This window comes from Otolemur garnettii, unplaced genomic scaffold, assembly GCF_000181295.1.
Source record: "Otolemur garnettii isolate 467f Iridium unplaced genomic scaffold, OtoGar3 scaffold00014, whole genome shotgun sequence".
NCBI lineage: Eukaryota > Metazoa > Chordata > Mammalia > Primates > Galagidae > Otolemur > Otolemur garnettii.
The window spans coordinates 16757719-16772855 of NW_003852409.1; the positions used below are offsets into that span (position 1 = coordinate 16757719).

Genomic DNA, 15137 nt, shown 5'->3' on the forward strand with positions numbered 1-15137 from the left:
GCTAGGCACCACCAATCCTGTGCCTTGGACTCTGAGTTGCTTTCAAGCTGATGCCATACCAGAGGAAAGAGCTAGGGTTGGCAAAGGTGAGCCTCAGGTCTGACCCAGGGGTAGTGTGGAGAAGCCTGGGAGAGCCCACGAGGAGGCAGCTAAGAGTGGTGAGAGTCAGCATGCATCAGAAGCAGCCCAGGGCTCTTGGGTCCCCACCACCGTGAGAGCAGGAAGAGAGCACGAGGGCACAGTTCTAAAAGCAGCATTTACTTTGGTTTTCACATCTCCAGGGCCCTGGGAACTTTTTTAAGTTCTAGTTCTTGGGTTTTGCACTCTCTGCATCATTCCTCCTTCAGCCACTGCAGCAGCTGAGGTGTATAGTAGGTGATGATGATGTCGGCACCTGTATTGGGAGAGAAGTGGGAAGCAGGGGGTGGGCATCAGCTCTGAGCACACCTTCCAGGAGAGGAGGGCCAGGCTGGGAAGAAGGCTACCATGAAAAGCCACAGCCTGTGGGTGGCATAGCATAAGACAGAGCCAGGCTTTGGGCAGACCTAAGAAGTTTAAGATGCATAGTGGGGGAAATAAGTAAGCTGCAGTCCCCTTCCCAGGCTGCAGTAACAAAGCCAGCTCCTGTGTATGGAGTGATAAGCATATGCCAATTATCTATTATTACCTTACTCTTCAGGACAACTATGACCAGACATTCCCCCAGCTTACAGACTAGGACACTGAGGTTCAGAGAAGTGTCTTGTCCACATTCTCACAACCCAAAAGTAATAGAGGGCCCTGCTTTCTTCACTGTCTATATTCCACATCCCTTCCTCACTGCATGTCTGTTTAGATCACTACCATTTCCAGGCATAAGTCTCATGACATCATTTCTCTATCTGGGCAAAGTGTCTACCAGTCCCTATGGCAGATGTGAAAAGACCCCATGCCTGTCTGCTTACCTGCTCTGCGGAAGGCAGACATGGCCTCCAGTACGGCAGCCTTAAGATCAAATGCCCCGGCATGGGCTCCGTGCCACAGCATGGCAAACTCTCCAGAGACATGGTATACAGCGAGAGGCAGCTCAGGGTGCTACAGAAAAGCAGTGATGAGGACACAGGTTCGAGTGGAGGGCAGATGTGCCTCTGGGAGTGTCCCTTCCTCCCTGCCTAATCTGTGACCATCTTGAGCCTCCTGCCCAGAGTCACTGCTGCTGGCAGCCTGGCTCCTTCTTAAACTGTTAAGCCAGAGTTGTTTAAAGCAGCAGTTCTCAACCTATGCGTCACGACCCCTTTGTAACAATGAAAATACATCTTAGCATTAGGAAGGTTGAGAACCACTGGTTTAAAGACTCCCACGAGTCTTGGCACAAGAGGCCGTGGTGGTTCCTGGGATGGGGGGAAGAGGATTCCTGATCAGAGGCAGACTGCTTTCCCATCCCTCAGAGCTGCCTTTCGTGCTGATCTGTGCTCACCTTGTTCTTCACCTCCCGCACGATGTCCAGGTAGGGCATTCCTGGCTTCACCATGAGCATGTCAGTTCCTTCCCGTACATCCCGGTCCTAGGGGATGAGGGTGTAGTTTGGGCAAGGTGAGGGGCAGTCTGGATGTGGGGTGAGAAGGGGAATGGAGGAGTTCAAACCCTGGTCACTCACCACTGCTCGGAGGGCCAGGCCTCGTGCTCCTGGGGGCAGCTGGTAGCAGCGGCGGTCTCCAAAGGCTGGGCTTGACTGAGCTGCGTCTCTGAGAACAGAGTGATCAGAGAAGATTAGGAGGGCTCCAGCTTTGGGCTAATGTGCCAGGGAATTGACAGCAGACTTCTGCCCATGCCACTTACCGGAAAGGTCCATAGAAACAGGAAGCAAATTTGGCACTATAGCTCATCACAGATACCTGCAGGGAGACCACGGGTCTAGGCTCAGCCAGCCCTTTCCAGATGTCGTTGGGTGGTGTAACAGGGAGGGAAAGGACGAAGGCTGGGAAGCCGAGTGCCTGGGTCCTAGTCCTGTGGGAGCTCTGGCTTCATTTCCATCTGAGGTGCAGAGGTTGAGCCAGACCCCAGAGGCCTCAGCCAGCTCTGTCCTCATCTCTGATTCTTGGCAGATGTGGGGAAAGGGCCGGTCTATGCTCCTTACTTCCCTACACCCTTCCCCGTATTCCTTGCCCATACCCTGTTGCCAAGTCCATGTGCCATCAGGGCCTTCTTAATGGCTTCCACGCGTCCATCCATCATGTCTGATGGGGCTACCACTTGACATCCTGAGGGGCAGAGGGTGGCCTTCAGAACTCTGGGACTCTCCCACCCATTCTGCCATCTCCCTGACTCACAGGTGCCCTGTGATGGCTCACTCACCTGCCCTGGCATAGGCCAGGGCCACTTCTGCCAGTCGTTGGCAGCTCTCCTTGGCCCGGAATGCTCCATTTTCGCCCAGAAGCCCTGCAAGACAGATAGCTGGTTTGGGGGAGCATCTAGGGCCCTGGCCTATCTTCATCCTGGGGAGAACTGGGCAGTGATAGTGTGAGTGGCACAGCTACTGGGAGTGAGCTCACCACAGTGACCGTGGGAGGTATAGGGACACAGGCAGACGTCACAGGCCACCAGAAGGTTGGGGAAAGTCTTCCTCAACAGACGGATCGCCTCGATAGCTGGGGAGTCCTCAGAGTCAGCTGCAGAGCCCCACTCATCCTAAGGGTGAGGGAAAGACAAGGCTATTTTTTTTTTTCCTGAGATAGAGTCTCAAGCTGTTGCCCAGGTTAGAGTGCCGTGGCATCACAGCTCACAGTAACCTCCAACTCCTGGGCTCAAGTGATCTTCTTGCTGTAGTTTTTCTATTTTTACTAGAGATGGGGTTTTTGCTCAGGCTGGTATCGAACTCCTCAGCTCAAGCAATCCACCCGCCTCGGCTTCTCAGAGTGCTAGGATTATAGGCATGAGCCATTGCGCCTGGCCAGACAAGGCTGTTATGTGAAGCTGTGGGGAGGTAGGAGAGCCAGCCACCAGAGTACAGCTCTAGCCCTTTCCTGTTATCACCATCACAGCCCCTGAAGAGAAAGCACAGAGGACTATCCCCATTTGCAAGGGGACAGGAGGCTCAGAGAGGGGACCTGACTTAGTAGTCAGGGTGCTGTAGCCTCACTTAGCTTCCAGATCCACATATATGCTAAGGGGAGGGACTATGTCCATTCACCTGTAGCCCCAGGGCCAGGACAAGGCAGGAACAAGGGTGTCATCAGTGTAGAACCTTAGCCCACCCTCCCTTTTTAACCCTGCCTCCAACTCTTCACCTTGGGAACTCTGCTGGGAACACCAAAGATCAGGACGCAACGCAGGCCCTCTTCCACCAGGGGCCTCAGCATCTCTTCCAGTCGGTTCACACCATACCTGGGTGGGTTGGGGTGGAGGGGCTGAAGGGAGGCAGGTTCCAGGCAAGGGTTCCCCTGACCCTTCAGCACTGTGCTTCTGGTAACAGTCACACTGCACTCAGCAGCAGGAGGGCTCAAGCCCCACAGTACAGGGAAGAAAAGGAATGCACCCAGCAAACAGGTGGGAAAATTGAGGCCCTGAGTAGCAGAGCTGTGGAAGGCTCCTTCAAGAGGCTCTTATTGACCTCCCATATGAAGTTCTGCTCTCTTCTGCAACAGCCTCTGCTGTGATGACTCTGGTGATGGGTAGCTCATTACTTTATGAGGCTAGCTTTGACCCTGAGGAGACCCTTCCCTCTACTGAGCTGACATTTATGTCTCCAGATCTTCTGCCTCCTGGCACCTACACTGGTGAAATTGCTCTCTCCACCATCCCCCGACCTGACCCTCCTTGTCTCCTACCTGGCCACTCCTGGGAGGCTGGCAATAGGCTGTATGTCATCAGGAACATCCCTGCAAGAGTGGGGGGTGGGCTATGGATTGGTAGCTGTGGGAAGGGCCAGTGGTGAGGGGTGACTGGAGGGCATGGCTGGGAAGCTGGGAAGGAATGTGGGAGTGGAGATGGAGGGAGGGGAATGGGATCCACTGTCTGGCTGCCCTGCCTGGCCAAGCCCAGGGCCTGAAATAATAATAGGAACAACAAGAATAACATTGACAACAAGAGCAACCATACTTCAAGAACAGTAATCACAGGAAGGAATTAAGTGGTTAATAACTTAAGACTCTGAAGTCAAGGTCCTTGCCTGTCCTAGCCACTTACTGCCTGGGTGACCTTGGTCAAGCTGTATCATTTCTTTGAACCTCAGGCCCTTCTCTATATCTGGATTAATTAATTCATTCAGCAAATATTAGTGAACACTTATGATGTGCCAGGTACTGTTCTAGGCTCTGATGATGCAACTGTGAACAAAAACCAATAAAAAATCTCCTTGTGAAGTTGACAGTCTAGGAGATAAGCTCTATGCTGTCAGGTTTGACTCTGATAATGCATGGTGACACTTAGCATTAGTAAGTACAGAGTAAGTAGTCAATAAATGTCTACTGTTGCTATTAGTGGTAATCCTGACTGCTGCATCTTAAACATACACAGCACTTTACAATCTATAGAATAACTTCTCAGCTTCTGTCTTAATTACAAAAGCTTAGTATGGTGGGCAAGGGTTATTCTTATTTTCCAAATGGAATGACTAAACTTTTTTCAAGGTTTATTTTGTCCCTAAGACTGTTGCATTTACTCTAGCAGGCCACTTTCAAGACCTTGAGTTCCAAGCTGATAGCCCACTTTGCCAACCCCAGCATGCTGATGCCTACTCTGGTCAACCCCCCACCCCCCAGCAGAGGCCTGGCCCATTCCTGGGGACTCACGTGACAAAGATGGGGTAGATGAGGTTGGAGGCGTTGAGGGTGGTGGCAGCTGCCTGCCAGGTCCGGAGCAGCGGGTGGAAGTAGCCACTGTGTAGAACAGACTGGGGCTGCATAGTGTGGGCCAGTTGGGGCGTGGAGCAGTCAGCTGGCTAGATTTGAGGGCCCCTGGAATGTCTGCTCAGTCTAGGGGTAAGGGGAGCGGAAGGGGTGTGAGACATGGTCACAGGAGATGGTCACATCTAGAAGAGGGCTCTTCCAGATTCCTGCCTCCCCTCTTTTAGCCTGGGGCTACTCATCATGTGCCACCAATCCCTGCCGTCTACAGCAAGATAAGCAGAAAAACAACAGGAAGCTTTCCTAGCAATCTGAATCAAATGATAGAAAACCTGGGCTTATAGTTTATGACTGTTATCTATCTATCTATCTATCTAAACAGAGTCTTACTATTTTGCCTAGGCTAGTCCCAAAGTCCCTGCCCCAAGAGATCCTCTTGCCTTGGTGTGTCAGACTGCTGGGATTACAGGCATGAGCTGCTGTGCCTGGCCAACTGCTTAAAAAAAAAAAAAAAAAAGAAGAATTTCCTGGAAATTTATCCTTATTACATTTTATCAAAGAATCAATGGATTAGAAATATGAAATAATTTGATAAGTATTATTTAGCATAATTTGAGAAGCATTATCTAGCCAACATCTAAACTTTATTCCATGAAAAATGCTTAGATTCATGGTAGAAATCTTAGAAAAGTACAGATAACCAGAAAGAAAAATCCCCTGTAATTCTATCTCTAGAGAAATGCCCTTTGGTACATGGACTTCTTGTCAGGCACAGAACATACTAAGAGGACAAAAAAGTACTATGCCCAACAGACAGACACACACACACTATAGAATGGCCATTAGAGCTTGAGATGGGTGCCAGCTGCCTCAGCACCCCCATAAGATGCATGCTGGCCTCACAACGGCCTCACACCACCTTCCAAGTAGGAGGAAGGGGAAAAAGAGGTAAATGAAATAGTGCCAAATACCATTACTCTTAGATCGGTCCAGATTGGGACAGAACAGAACAAGAAGTAATGAGCCAAGTACTGTCACGATGAGGGTTAACAAGCTAAGTGTTGGATCGGTGCCTGCAGCTCAAGCAGCTGAGGTGCCAGCCACATACCTGAGCTGGCTCCTGGTTCGAATCCTGCCCGGGCCCGCCAAACAACAATGAGGGCTGCAACCAAAAAATAGTCGGGCGCTGTGGCAGGTGCCTGTAGTCCTAGCTACTTGGGAGGCGGAGGCAGGAGAATGGCTTGAGCCCAGGAGTTGGAGGTTGCTGTGAACTGTGATGCCATAACACTACCCAGGGTGACAGCTTGAGGCTCTATCTCAACCCCCCCCCCCGCCCAAAAACAAAAAAACCCAAAGCTAAGTGTTGTCACAAAATTGTTTTACTTGTTCACTAATTGACAGATCTGCTTAATGTGTTGCCAGATCTGCTTTATGTGACCTTTATGTTACCTACCTGCTAAACTGCTAAATCGCAAGGTTCGCTTCGTGTCCCCACGCTCCCTTTTTGATTCTTTGGCAACTTTCTTTTTGCTTCTAATTGCTAACTTTCAGCCCACTTGTTTGGCCTTTTGCCAACTTTCAGACTAGAAAACCCCCAACTTCAGACCCCTCAATGCTCTCTCACTTAGTCTGGATCAGACTTTGCTGAGACAGCCCCATGGTTAATAGAAGACTCCTTTTTGAAATTCTAATTTGAGTCAGTGGTCCTTTTCTTGCCCCATAACAAGCTGTCATTTCTAGCCCAAGGAGCTCTTTGGCTTTGCTCACCTTGTTCCTTTACCTACAGAGTTCTCCTCCTGAGTTTCTTCTTGCAGATTGCAATCTCTTAGATAACAGGTCCTAGTGGGCCTGTCTTATCTGGTGCCAGTAGGCAGAGCTTCTGCAGGGCAGAGTCCAGAGTCAGTTCATTTTTGCCTCCCCCACAGCACTCCTCTGCCACACACTGACTCTGGCACGTGGTAAATATTTAACTACATTTACTCTAAATGTCAAACGCGTGATGTAGGTACCTACTGTGTGCCAGGCTACACTGGGCCCTTTCATAGGCAATTTCTCACAGAGTTTCTCTATAGTTCTGAGAGGCAGGGCTTACTGAGTGTATTTTGGAGAGGAGAAGCCTGACCAGAAATGAATCATGGTTTCAACCTGAGTCAGGAGGTCAGAATGGGCTTGCTAGAAGACAAGGGCTTGAGCTTGGGTTTGCAGGATGAGGGCATTCAGCCTGACAGAGGCAAGGGAGACAATGTTCCCTCAAGAAGGGAAGAAAGGAACAAATGTGAGGAAGGAAGATGGCCAGGATGGTTCTGAGGACCTGAGGAGACAAGTGAGACGCCTGCGTACAGAGGGGAGGGGATGAGAGGGAGCCAGATGGGTTGAGAGAAGATTTCTGAACGGGGGTAGGGGAGAGGCCTGGTAGAAACCTCCCTTTATTTAGAAGTATTAATTTTGCAGGCCGAGCAGAGCAGAGAATAAGCACAATGAGGGGGTTGGGTGTGGAGAAGGAAGGGCCATCTTAAGGTAGCCGAGGGGGCAATAAAGTAGATGAGCTTGCTCTGTTTTAGATACTTCCTTTTGAAGATGCCTAGGAGAATACCCCATAGCCAAGTAGTAAAACAAACAAAAAGAGACACAGTAAGAGACGCTGGCAGGCCCTAAGCCAACTGTTCCTTGAGGCCCAGAGAGGGGCAGGGACTTACCCAAGGCCACATAGTGAGTAAGAGGCTAAAACAGCAGGACTAGCAGATGTGTTAACAACTTCCAGGTGGGGAATCCCGTGACATGCTGATGCTGCTTTTCTCCAGTCTTTTAGGTCCCTTGAGACTGCCACCTCCACTGGCAACCAGCTCAGGGGCCCATTTTATCTGGTCTTCCTTGGCAGGGTTGAGGTTATCAGGACTCATGCAGGGATCTGCCCTAGGACACACCCTGAGTGGCCTAGGCTCATCTCCCGAAACACAGCAGGCCAGGCCCTCCCCCAGGATATTTCAAGCCCCAAATGAACACTCATGTAGAAGATCTAAGGACCTGACTGCCCATTTTCTGCAATATTTTGCTCTCAAATATATTGGAAGTTGACCCAGCTCAGAGGGGTTAAATCACCTGCCCAAGACTACACAGATAGTGACTGAGCCGGAATTTGAATTTGTTCTAGATTTCGAAAACAGGGTTTTATGTGCCATACCCCATAACACTGAAAAACACTTAATTTAGTAGGCATCTCTTTGCCTATACTGTCTCCGCTCTGGGTGGTGGAGAGATGGACGAAACAACAGAAAAACATACTGGGCATGTTAGCTTTGTGCTGGGCACCAAACTAGGTACTTTATATTATTTAATTGCAAGAATTAGCTTAACTTTTAATGATAAGGGAATGAAGAGGTTAAGTGACTTTGCTCGATGTCATTCTGGAGTCAAGCCAGGTCTACATGTCTCTGATTGACTTCTCACAGAACACCTTTGTAGCAGGTCTCTGGCTTCTGGAATGTAAAGCTACATTCCACTGAGGCCCAGGGAACAACTGCTTTCTGCTTATCAGAAACAAAGCAGCAGGGTGGCCTAGGAGCCTGGGAGAGGCGGGGAGGGTAAGTGGAGAGAGGGAGTAGTTCCACTTTGATCTATTTTTGAACAGTAGGGTTCAGAGAGAGATTTGATTTCAGAAACGGGTGTCAGTGCTAAAAAATTAAAAAGTTGAAAATCACTGATCCTATTTAGTCCTTAACATTTCATTGTGGAAAATGGGTGCAGAGAGAAGGCCGGACTTGTCTGACATCACACAGGGAGTGAGGCACAGAGCTAGAAGTTGACCCTGTAGCTCTTGGCTTTTAGCCCAGTGCTCTGCTACCTACACCACAGAGTCATTCCACTACACTAGGTGCTTAATAAGTATCTGTGGAATAGGAAAATGGCCCCTCAGGGGCATATCTGTTTGGCAGAGCCAAATCCAGGCCAGGGTTTTGCTTTGCAAAAAGTCCCTCAAAGTTCGGGAGATTTTCACAGAGAGTGAAAATCAAGGGGGAGCTTATAAACCACAGCTTAAATCCTGTGACATCTTCCTCCACTGAAGATAGGAGGAAGTCACTAGGACCAGCTACAGGACAGGTTAGCTTTGCTGGAAGGCACTATCAAGTGGTACAGAAGGAACAAGGTTTCTTTTTGCAAGAGTCAGTCTCAGGTCTGGTCTGTATTTTTAACTTTGGGCAAGGTCACTAGCTAGTCTTCATTTTGTAATCTATAAAAGGGGCACATTATGAAATGTGCAAGGCTGTGTGGATTACAGATAGTGATGAGGTACATGTCTGGCACCAAGTAGCCACACAGTAAACACATGGCTAATTTTCTCATTATTAGGAATAGGGCTGAGCTGAAATGCGATCTCCTGGCACCACACTGTGTCCTCTGCACCACACCTAGAAGGAAGGCATGTACTCAAACCTTTCTGGGTCATAGGGTCTTCTAAGATTTCTGAGGTGAGGTCCCTGACTTCCAAAAGCTTATGTGGTGAAGGACAAGTAAAACAATCACCACACAGATGCCAGAGTAGAGGGGTGAACCAGATGCTGTGGAAGGGACCTGTGTCTTTGGGAGTCAATGATGGTTTCATGTGAGAGGGGATACTAAAGGACAGGTAGTTTTTCAGATTGTGAATATATTACCTTCCTTGTAAAGTGATATCCCCAATCTGGGAATAACCTAAGTTGGGCCCTGAGAGCTACCAGGAGTGACTGAGACAGAGTTGCATGAACCCCCCATGCTGTACTACACTGAGGATTCCAGAGACTGTGGTCTTGGCAAAGAGCACTGGGAGCTCCTGCCAGCTCTGGCAGGCTCTGTCACTGGCTGGGGAGGAGGGAGTCAGGACAGCCAGCTAGGTAGAAAGTGACTAGGACTGAGAACTCCAAAGCCCCTGCATTTCCTAATTATGTACAGCAGTACTGGGCCTGCTGCAGTACTAGATTCAGAATTAAAGAGAAGAATGAGACCCCAGCCTTGTCCTAGGGTTTTGAAGAGCCAAATCTCTGGGTTTAGGCATTTGGAGCTAGAAGAAGCTGCCATTTCCAGACCCCTCTTCTTGGCTATGAGGCTTCTTACAGCTTGCTGATTATACCATTGAAACAACAGTGAAATTGGGCTGAGAAGGGCAGACACTGGCCTGGGATCATGCAGCAGGTCAGTAGCAGATTTGGGCCTGTCTTCAACAGCTCAGTCCTCAATGCCCACCATGATCCCTTGATAGGGCAGATTTCAAATCTCCCTACCAGCAGAGTTGAGCTTGTAGACAGCTCTCAGTGAAGAGGGTGGGGAGGGAGGGAAGACATAGAACTGTGACTCTAGACCTGGCTGCTGTTGGTAGCAGGATGCTTAAGTGTGTGCGCTTTGGAGTCTGATAGACATGGGTACAATCTGTCACTTCCAGCTGTGTGACCTTACTTTCTTCATCTGGTAAATGGAAATCTGAACTTATTTCAATGGGCTGTTATGAGAACTGAATGAGCCAATGCGTGCAATGCTTAGCACAAAGTGGCTGTCCTTGCCTTCACCTCCTTCCCTGGGACAGCTCGGGCTCTGCATTGATTGAGACTGCGGTCTCCGAAGGTGCGAACCCCAGAGAGAAGGTAGAGAATCTGGACCCAGGGCCCCAAGCCCTGCTGGAGCAAGACCATCTAGTCCAAACAGGGGCTCCACCAGGACTCCGTTCCGCAGAACCTCCAGCCCTACAGGCGCACAGCACAACCTAGGGTCGCGGGACTCTGGGTGGCATGGCCCCAGCCTCGCCTTAGAGGCGCCTTCAAAAGCCTGCCATCTCCCAGCGCCCAGCGCGCGCTCACCTGCCTCCTTACGGTTCCGAGCCGCTGCTCCTGCCTCCGCGGTCTCCCGCTCTTGTCTCCGGCGCCCACTGGAGGGCGGGGAGGTTTACCCGGAAGCAGCTGCCCCACGACCCGCCCTCTCCACTCCAGGCCACGCCCCTTACGGGCAATCTCCTAGGAGGCTCAGGCAGCGGCCCCGCCCACATGCGTCAGGCTCCAAGCTTGGCCAGTGGGGTGTGCGGAGGCGCTGCTTTGGCCTCTGCGCGCGTATAGCACGAGGGCCCAGGAAGGCCGGAGCGAGCCCTAGTGAACCGCGGGGTTTTACCACCGAGGCGGTTACGTCCCTGGAGTTCGCTTCATGGTACTCCTCTTACCAGCCTAGGGCAAACTTGGCGCTGGTTAGTTGTTTGGTGAAAGAATAATTGAATGTCAAAGGACATTAAAACAACACCATAATGCCTAACACAATACTAAGTCCATTTTTGCAGACTGAGTGTTTTAAAGTTGTTGAGCTCAGCACCAGACTTTGAAGTTTTCAGAGAAAATTTATTACAGCTCAATTACTTATTCAGGGCCTTCTCTGTGCCATAAGTTGGGAGATATGATGTAAAAGAGACACGCATTTAGACAAACTCCAAGTTGGCTAGGGGCATCAGACCTATATCTGTGATGGGTACCATGTGACGAAAGGTCTGGAGGTGGGGGGTTGGAGCAGAATATGTGCAGGAGGAGCGATCTGGTGGGTGAGGCCTATGGGACCTGGGTGAATTGGTAGGATTGGATGGGTGAAGCAGGGCTTGGGGATCATCACCCTAGCAAAGAAATTTCTTTGAGAAATTTTTTAAGGGATTATTGAAAAATTGACTTGAGGGTGCCAGTGGGTTGCATTACATTTATTGTTAGATTTTATTTCTCAAAAGCTGTACCCCAAACCTGTCGTATACTTCTTTATATTTTAAGTTCAAGGGGTGTAGTGTCTTAAAGCTAGAGAAATATGACATTAAATTTTCAGCTATTAGAGTTCTGATCTCTCAACAAGTTAGGAGATGGAAAGGAAATAATGTATAAAGGCTACTAGGGGCTTCGGGGGTGCTGGTAATGTATATTGAGCTGGGTATGGTTTACTTGGATGTGTTTAGTTTGTGAAAATTCATCAAAGTCTACACTTATTTGCACCTTTTGGTATGTATATTATAGTTTTATAAAGAATCAAAAGTGTTCTGTGTTCATATGGTACATGGCATCCTGCTAAAAGCCTTGAGAGCATAAAAAGAAACAACGCAGCAGAAAGCAGGTCAGTAACTGCCAGGGCCTGGGGGAGGAAAGCATGAGGAGTAATCATTTAAATGGGTACAGGGTGTTGTAAAAGTTTTGAAACTAGAGATAGTGGTTGCACATCGTGAATGTACCGAATGCCACTGAATGGCTCATTTACAAATGGTTAGTTTTATGTTCTGTGAATTTCATCTCAAAAAAGAGTTCACTAAATGCAATGTGGTTTTCTAGATTGGATACTGTAACAGAAAAGGAACATTAGCATAAAAATTGGAGAAATACAAATAGTCTGACACAGGCCTCCTCAAACTATGGCCTGCAGGCCATGTGACCCGCCAGGGTGTTTTTGCCACCACTGCCTATCCTGCTTAGCTGATGACTCGTCCTGGGCCGCAGTCTGGCCCTCCAACCTGAGGGACAGTGAAGTGGCCCCCTGTTTAAAAAGTTTGAGAACCCCTGGTCTGGTATTTAATATAAGTGTTTTTCTGGCCAGGAATGTCAGTTTATGCCTATGATCCTGGTACTTTGGGAGTCTGAGGCTGAAGATCACTTAAGGACAGGAGTTTAAAACAAGTCTGAGTGAGACCCTATCTCTACAAAAATTAGCCAGGTGTGGTGGTACACGACTTTCACTCCAGCTTCCTGGGAGGCTAAGGTAACAGGACAGCTTGAGCTCAGTAGCTTCAAGTTGCAGCGAGCTATGATGCCACTGTACTCTAGCACTGGCAAGAGAGTGAGATCCTGTCTCAAAAAAAATGGTTTTTTCTTAAACAGTGGCTCAAGCCTGTAATCCCAGCTACTTGGGAGGCTGAGGTGGAGGGATCACTTGGGCCCAGGAGTTCTGAGCTGCAGTAAGTTATTATTGTGCCACTGTGCTCCAGGCTGGGCAACAAATGAAATGCTGTCTCCAAAAAAACAAACAAACAAAAAATAAACTCTCTTAGTTTTGACAAACATACCATAGTTGTATAAGATGTTAACATGAGGGCAAGTTGGGTAAGGGGGTACATGAGAACTCTGTACTTTTTGCAACTTTTCTGTAAATCTAAAATTGTTCCACAAAAGTTTGTTAAAAGGGCCAAGAGCACTGGCTCACACCTGTATCCTAGCACTCTGGGAGGCCAAAGTGGGTAGATTGTTTGAGCTCAGGAGCTCAAGACCAGCTTGAGCAAGAGCATGACCATTTCTACAAAAAATAGAAAAACTAGCAGGCATAGTGGTGTACGCCTATAATCCCTAGTCCCAGCTACTTGGGAGGCTGGAGCAAGAGGATCGATTGCTTGAGCCCAACAGTTTGAGGTTGCTGTGAGCTACAATGCCACAGCACTTTACCCAGGTGATAAAGTGAGACTGTCTCAGAAAAAAAAAAAAAAAAAGGGAGTCAAAGTTTAGTGAGGAATGGGACAGGATGAACTAAAGCCATAGGGAAAGAGAGTTCTTTGGAGATTCATTCTCTGTATATGGACAATTAAGTTCAAAACTTCCCCCTGCTTCCCCCATGTGTATGTATATATACATACACACACACACACACATATATATACACATATGTATTTTTTCTTTTTTAAAAGCTAGCAAAATTTAGCAGTGGGGGGGCTATATACTAACTTTAGTGACACTGATGTTATGAAATTCTAATAACCCACTATTGTACCAACCTAGGGATTCATTCTTTACTATAGCACACAGCCTTATATTAGATACAGAGTGGCAGATTAAAATAGATGGTAGGTGAGCCTTCCTTGGATAGGCTTTGAATAATAGATTTGATTTAGTAGGAAGCCAGGCAGGACCAAAACAGCAATGTTCTAGGAAGATCCACTTGGCAAGTAGTATGCAAGGGTACTAGGGGAAGCAGAGATGAGGCAGGGAACTGAGCTCAAAGGAAACTACAGGAATCCATATAGGACTTGAGGGCTTAGCCTGGAGTGGTACTTAAGGGAATCTGGAGAAGGAAAAAGCCACTACTTAATGACTTACTGGGGTTTTATCTTTGTGAAATGTTATTTATAAATTTGATTTATGACTTAAAAAAGCCATGTAGATTAGAAGTATATAGTATTGTGGTTAAGAGATAATAGAGGTAATTACAACAGTGCCAGACATGGTAGGGATTCAATAAATGGAGCTGCTGAGAATCTAGTGTGCATAGGGTGCCCAGCAGAGCCATCAAAAGCTCTTGCTGTGGTTCAGAGCCCTTGCTGGTGTAGGAGCAGCATCTGCTGGTCACTGAAGGTGATGCAGGAGCCCACATTTACAAAGGTCTGGCTCAGTCAACACCCTAGAAGTGTATGGATCAGGGGTTCTCTCCAAAACACACTATATATAAACAAGCAGGATGAAACAGGAGGCATCACTTTTAACAAAAATGTCCTTTATTTGTACAAAACATTATTAATCTTCTCAAAAATTTTCACTCATTCACAAAAACCTTTTCACTGTATTTATTTAACAAGTTAACAGTGTCAAACTACACTTCACGACCTGTCAAATCCCAAGCACTCAAACTTAAGAGACAAACAAAAAAGTGCTTGGAGTACTGAATGTAAAGAAAAAGGTTAAGGAAGGCCAACAGAGATGCTTTAGAAGCAGTTAAAGGGTATGGTCTGGGGGGTGGGGAACAGATTCCTGAGCACCATCAGATTTCCCTTAAGGTTTAGAGGGGTTTCATAAAATCATTTTTAAAGGATTAGAACTAAGGAATCAGAGGAACTTGGACTCTGAAACATCAAGCAGGTAATCAAAATTCCTACACTGACAGATGTGAAAAAGGAAAGAAAGTGGGGACGGGGAACAGAGACGCAGAAGAGCTACTGGAAGCAAGAAGCACAGAGGGAAAAAGTTGTGCCTAGACGAAATAAAGTTTGGAACTCATCATAAATTGAAAAATGAAAAGCCCCACACACAAGTCTGAGAGATGGAATATAAGAAAAGTCTGGCATTTTATACCTTCCAGGAGGCGCCAATAAATTGTACTTAACAGGCAGTGAGATACACCTAAGACTAAACCATCCTTTTTGTAACAGTAAGACATTAGCACCCTTGTTTGAATAATTCCAATCTACACTGCTGATTTAAGAGCCTGTGTACCCAGAGTGTAGTCAGTCTAGCAGGTTAAATGTCTATAGACAACATAAAAGGGCTCTAAGCCAAGTGGGTCTCTAGAAAATAAAATAAAATTAATGCTACTATCAAGTGAAGAGACAACAGAACAGATTTCATTATTTTCCCACAG

General features: G+C 47.8%; 1 protein-coding gene across 3 annotated transcripts; it reads right to left on the bottom strand.

Moving 5' to 3' along the window:
* Positions 1 to 237: 237 nt before the first annotated feature.
* On the bottom strand, positions 238 to 10751 carry ALAD (aminolevulinate dehydratase). Of its 3 annotated transcripts, none has more exons than XM_003785234.2 (12): positions 10649 to 10751; positions 4770 to 4952; positions 3807 to 3857; positions 3267 to 3363; positions 2532 to 2667; positions 2335 to 2418; positions 2152 to 2240; positions 1819 to 1874; positions 1637 to 1724; positions 1457 to 1543; positions 945 to 1074; positions 238 to 394 (listed from the first exon to the last, which is right to left on the bottom strand). In XM_003785234.2, the coding sequence occupies exons 2-12, from the start codon at positions 4880 to 4882 to the stop codon at positions 333 to 335; spliced, it is 993 nt and encodes a 330-aa protein (XP_003785282.1). In that variant the 5' UTR covers positions 4883 to 4952; positions 10649 to 10751; the 3' UTR covers positions 238 to 332. The 3 variants fall into 3 exon arrangements, with proteins under 3 accessions (XP_003785282.1, XP_023366234.1, XP_023366235.1); XM_023510466.1 differs by lacking the exon at positions 10649 to 10751 and adding an exon at positions 6591 to 6788; XM_023510467.1 differs by lacking the exon at positions 10649 to 10751 and adding an exon at positions 5932 to 5984.
* Positions 10752 to 15137: the final 4386 nt, after the last annotated feature.

Bases quoted from the DNA above. Each gene is read 5' to 3' on its own strand.
- ALAD (XM_003785234.2), bottom strand. From the start codon at position 4,882: ATGCAGCCCCAGTCTGTTCTACACAGTGGCTACTTCCACCCGCTGCTC. The intron at 3,858-4,769 runs GTGAGTCCCCAG...CCACTCTTGCAG, and splicing joins ATCTACCCCATCTTTGTCAC to GGATGTTCCTGATGACATAC. The intron at 395-944 runs GTAAGCAGACAG...CTCCCAATACAG, and splicing joins GTCTGCCTTCCGCAGAGCAG to GTGCCGACATCATCATCACC.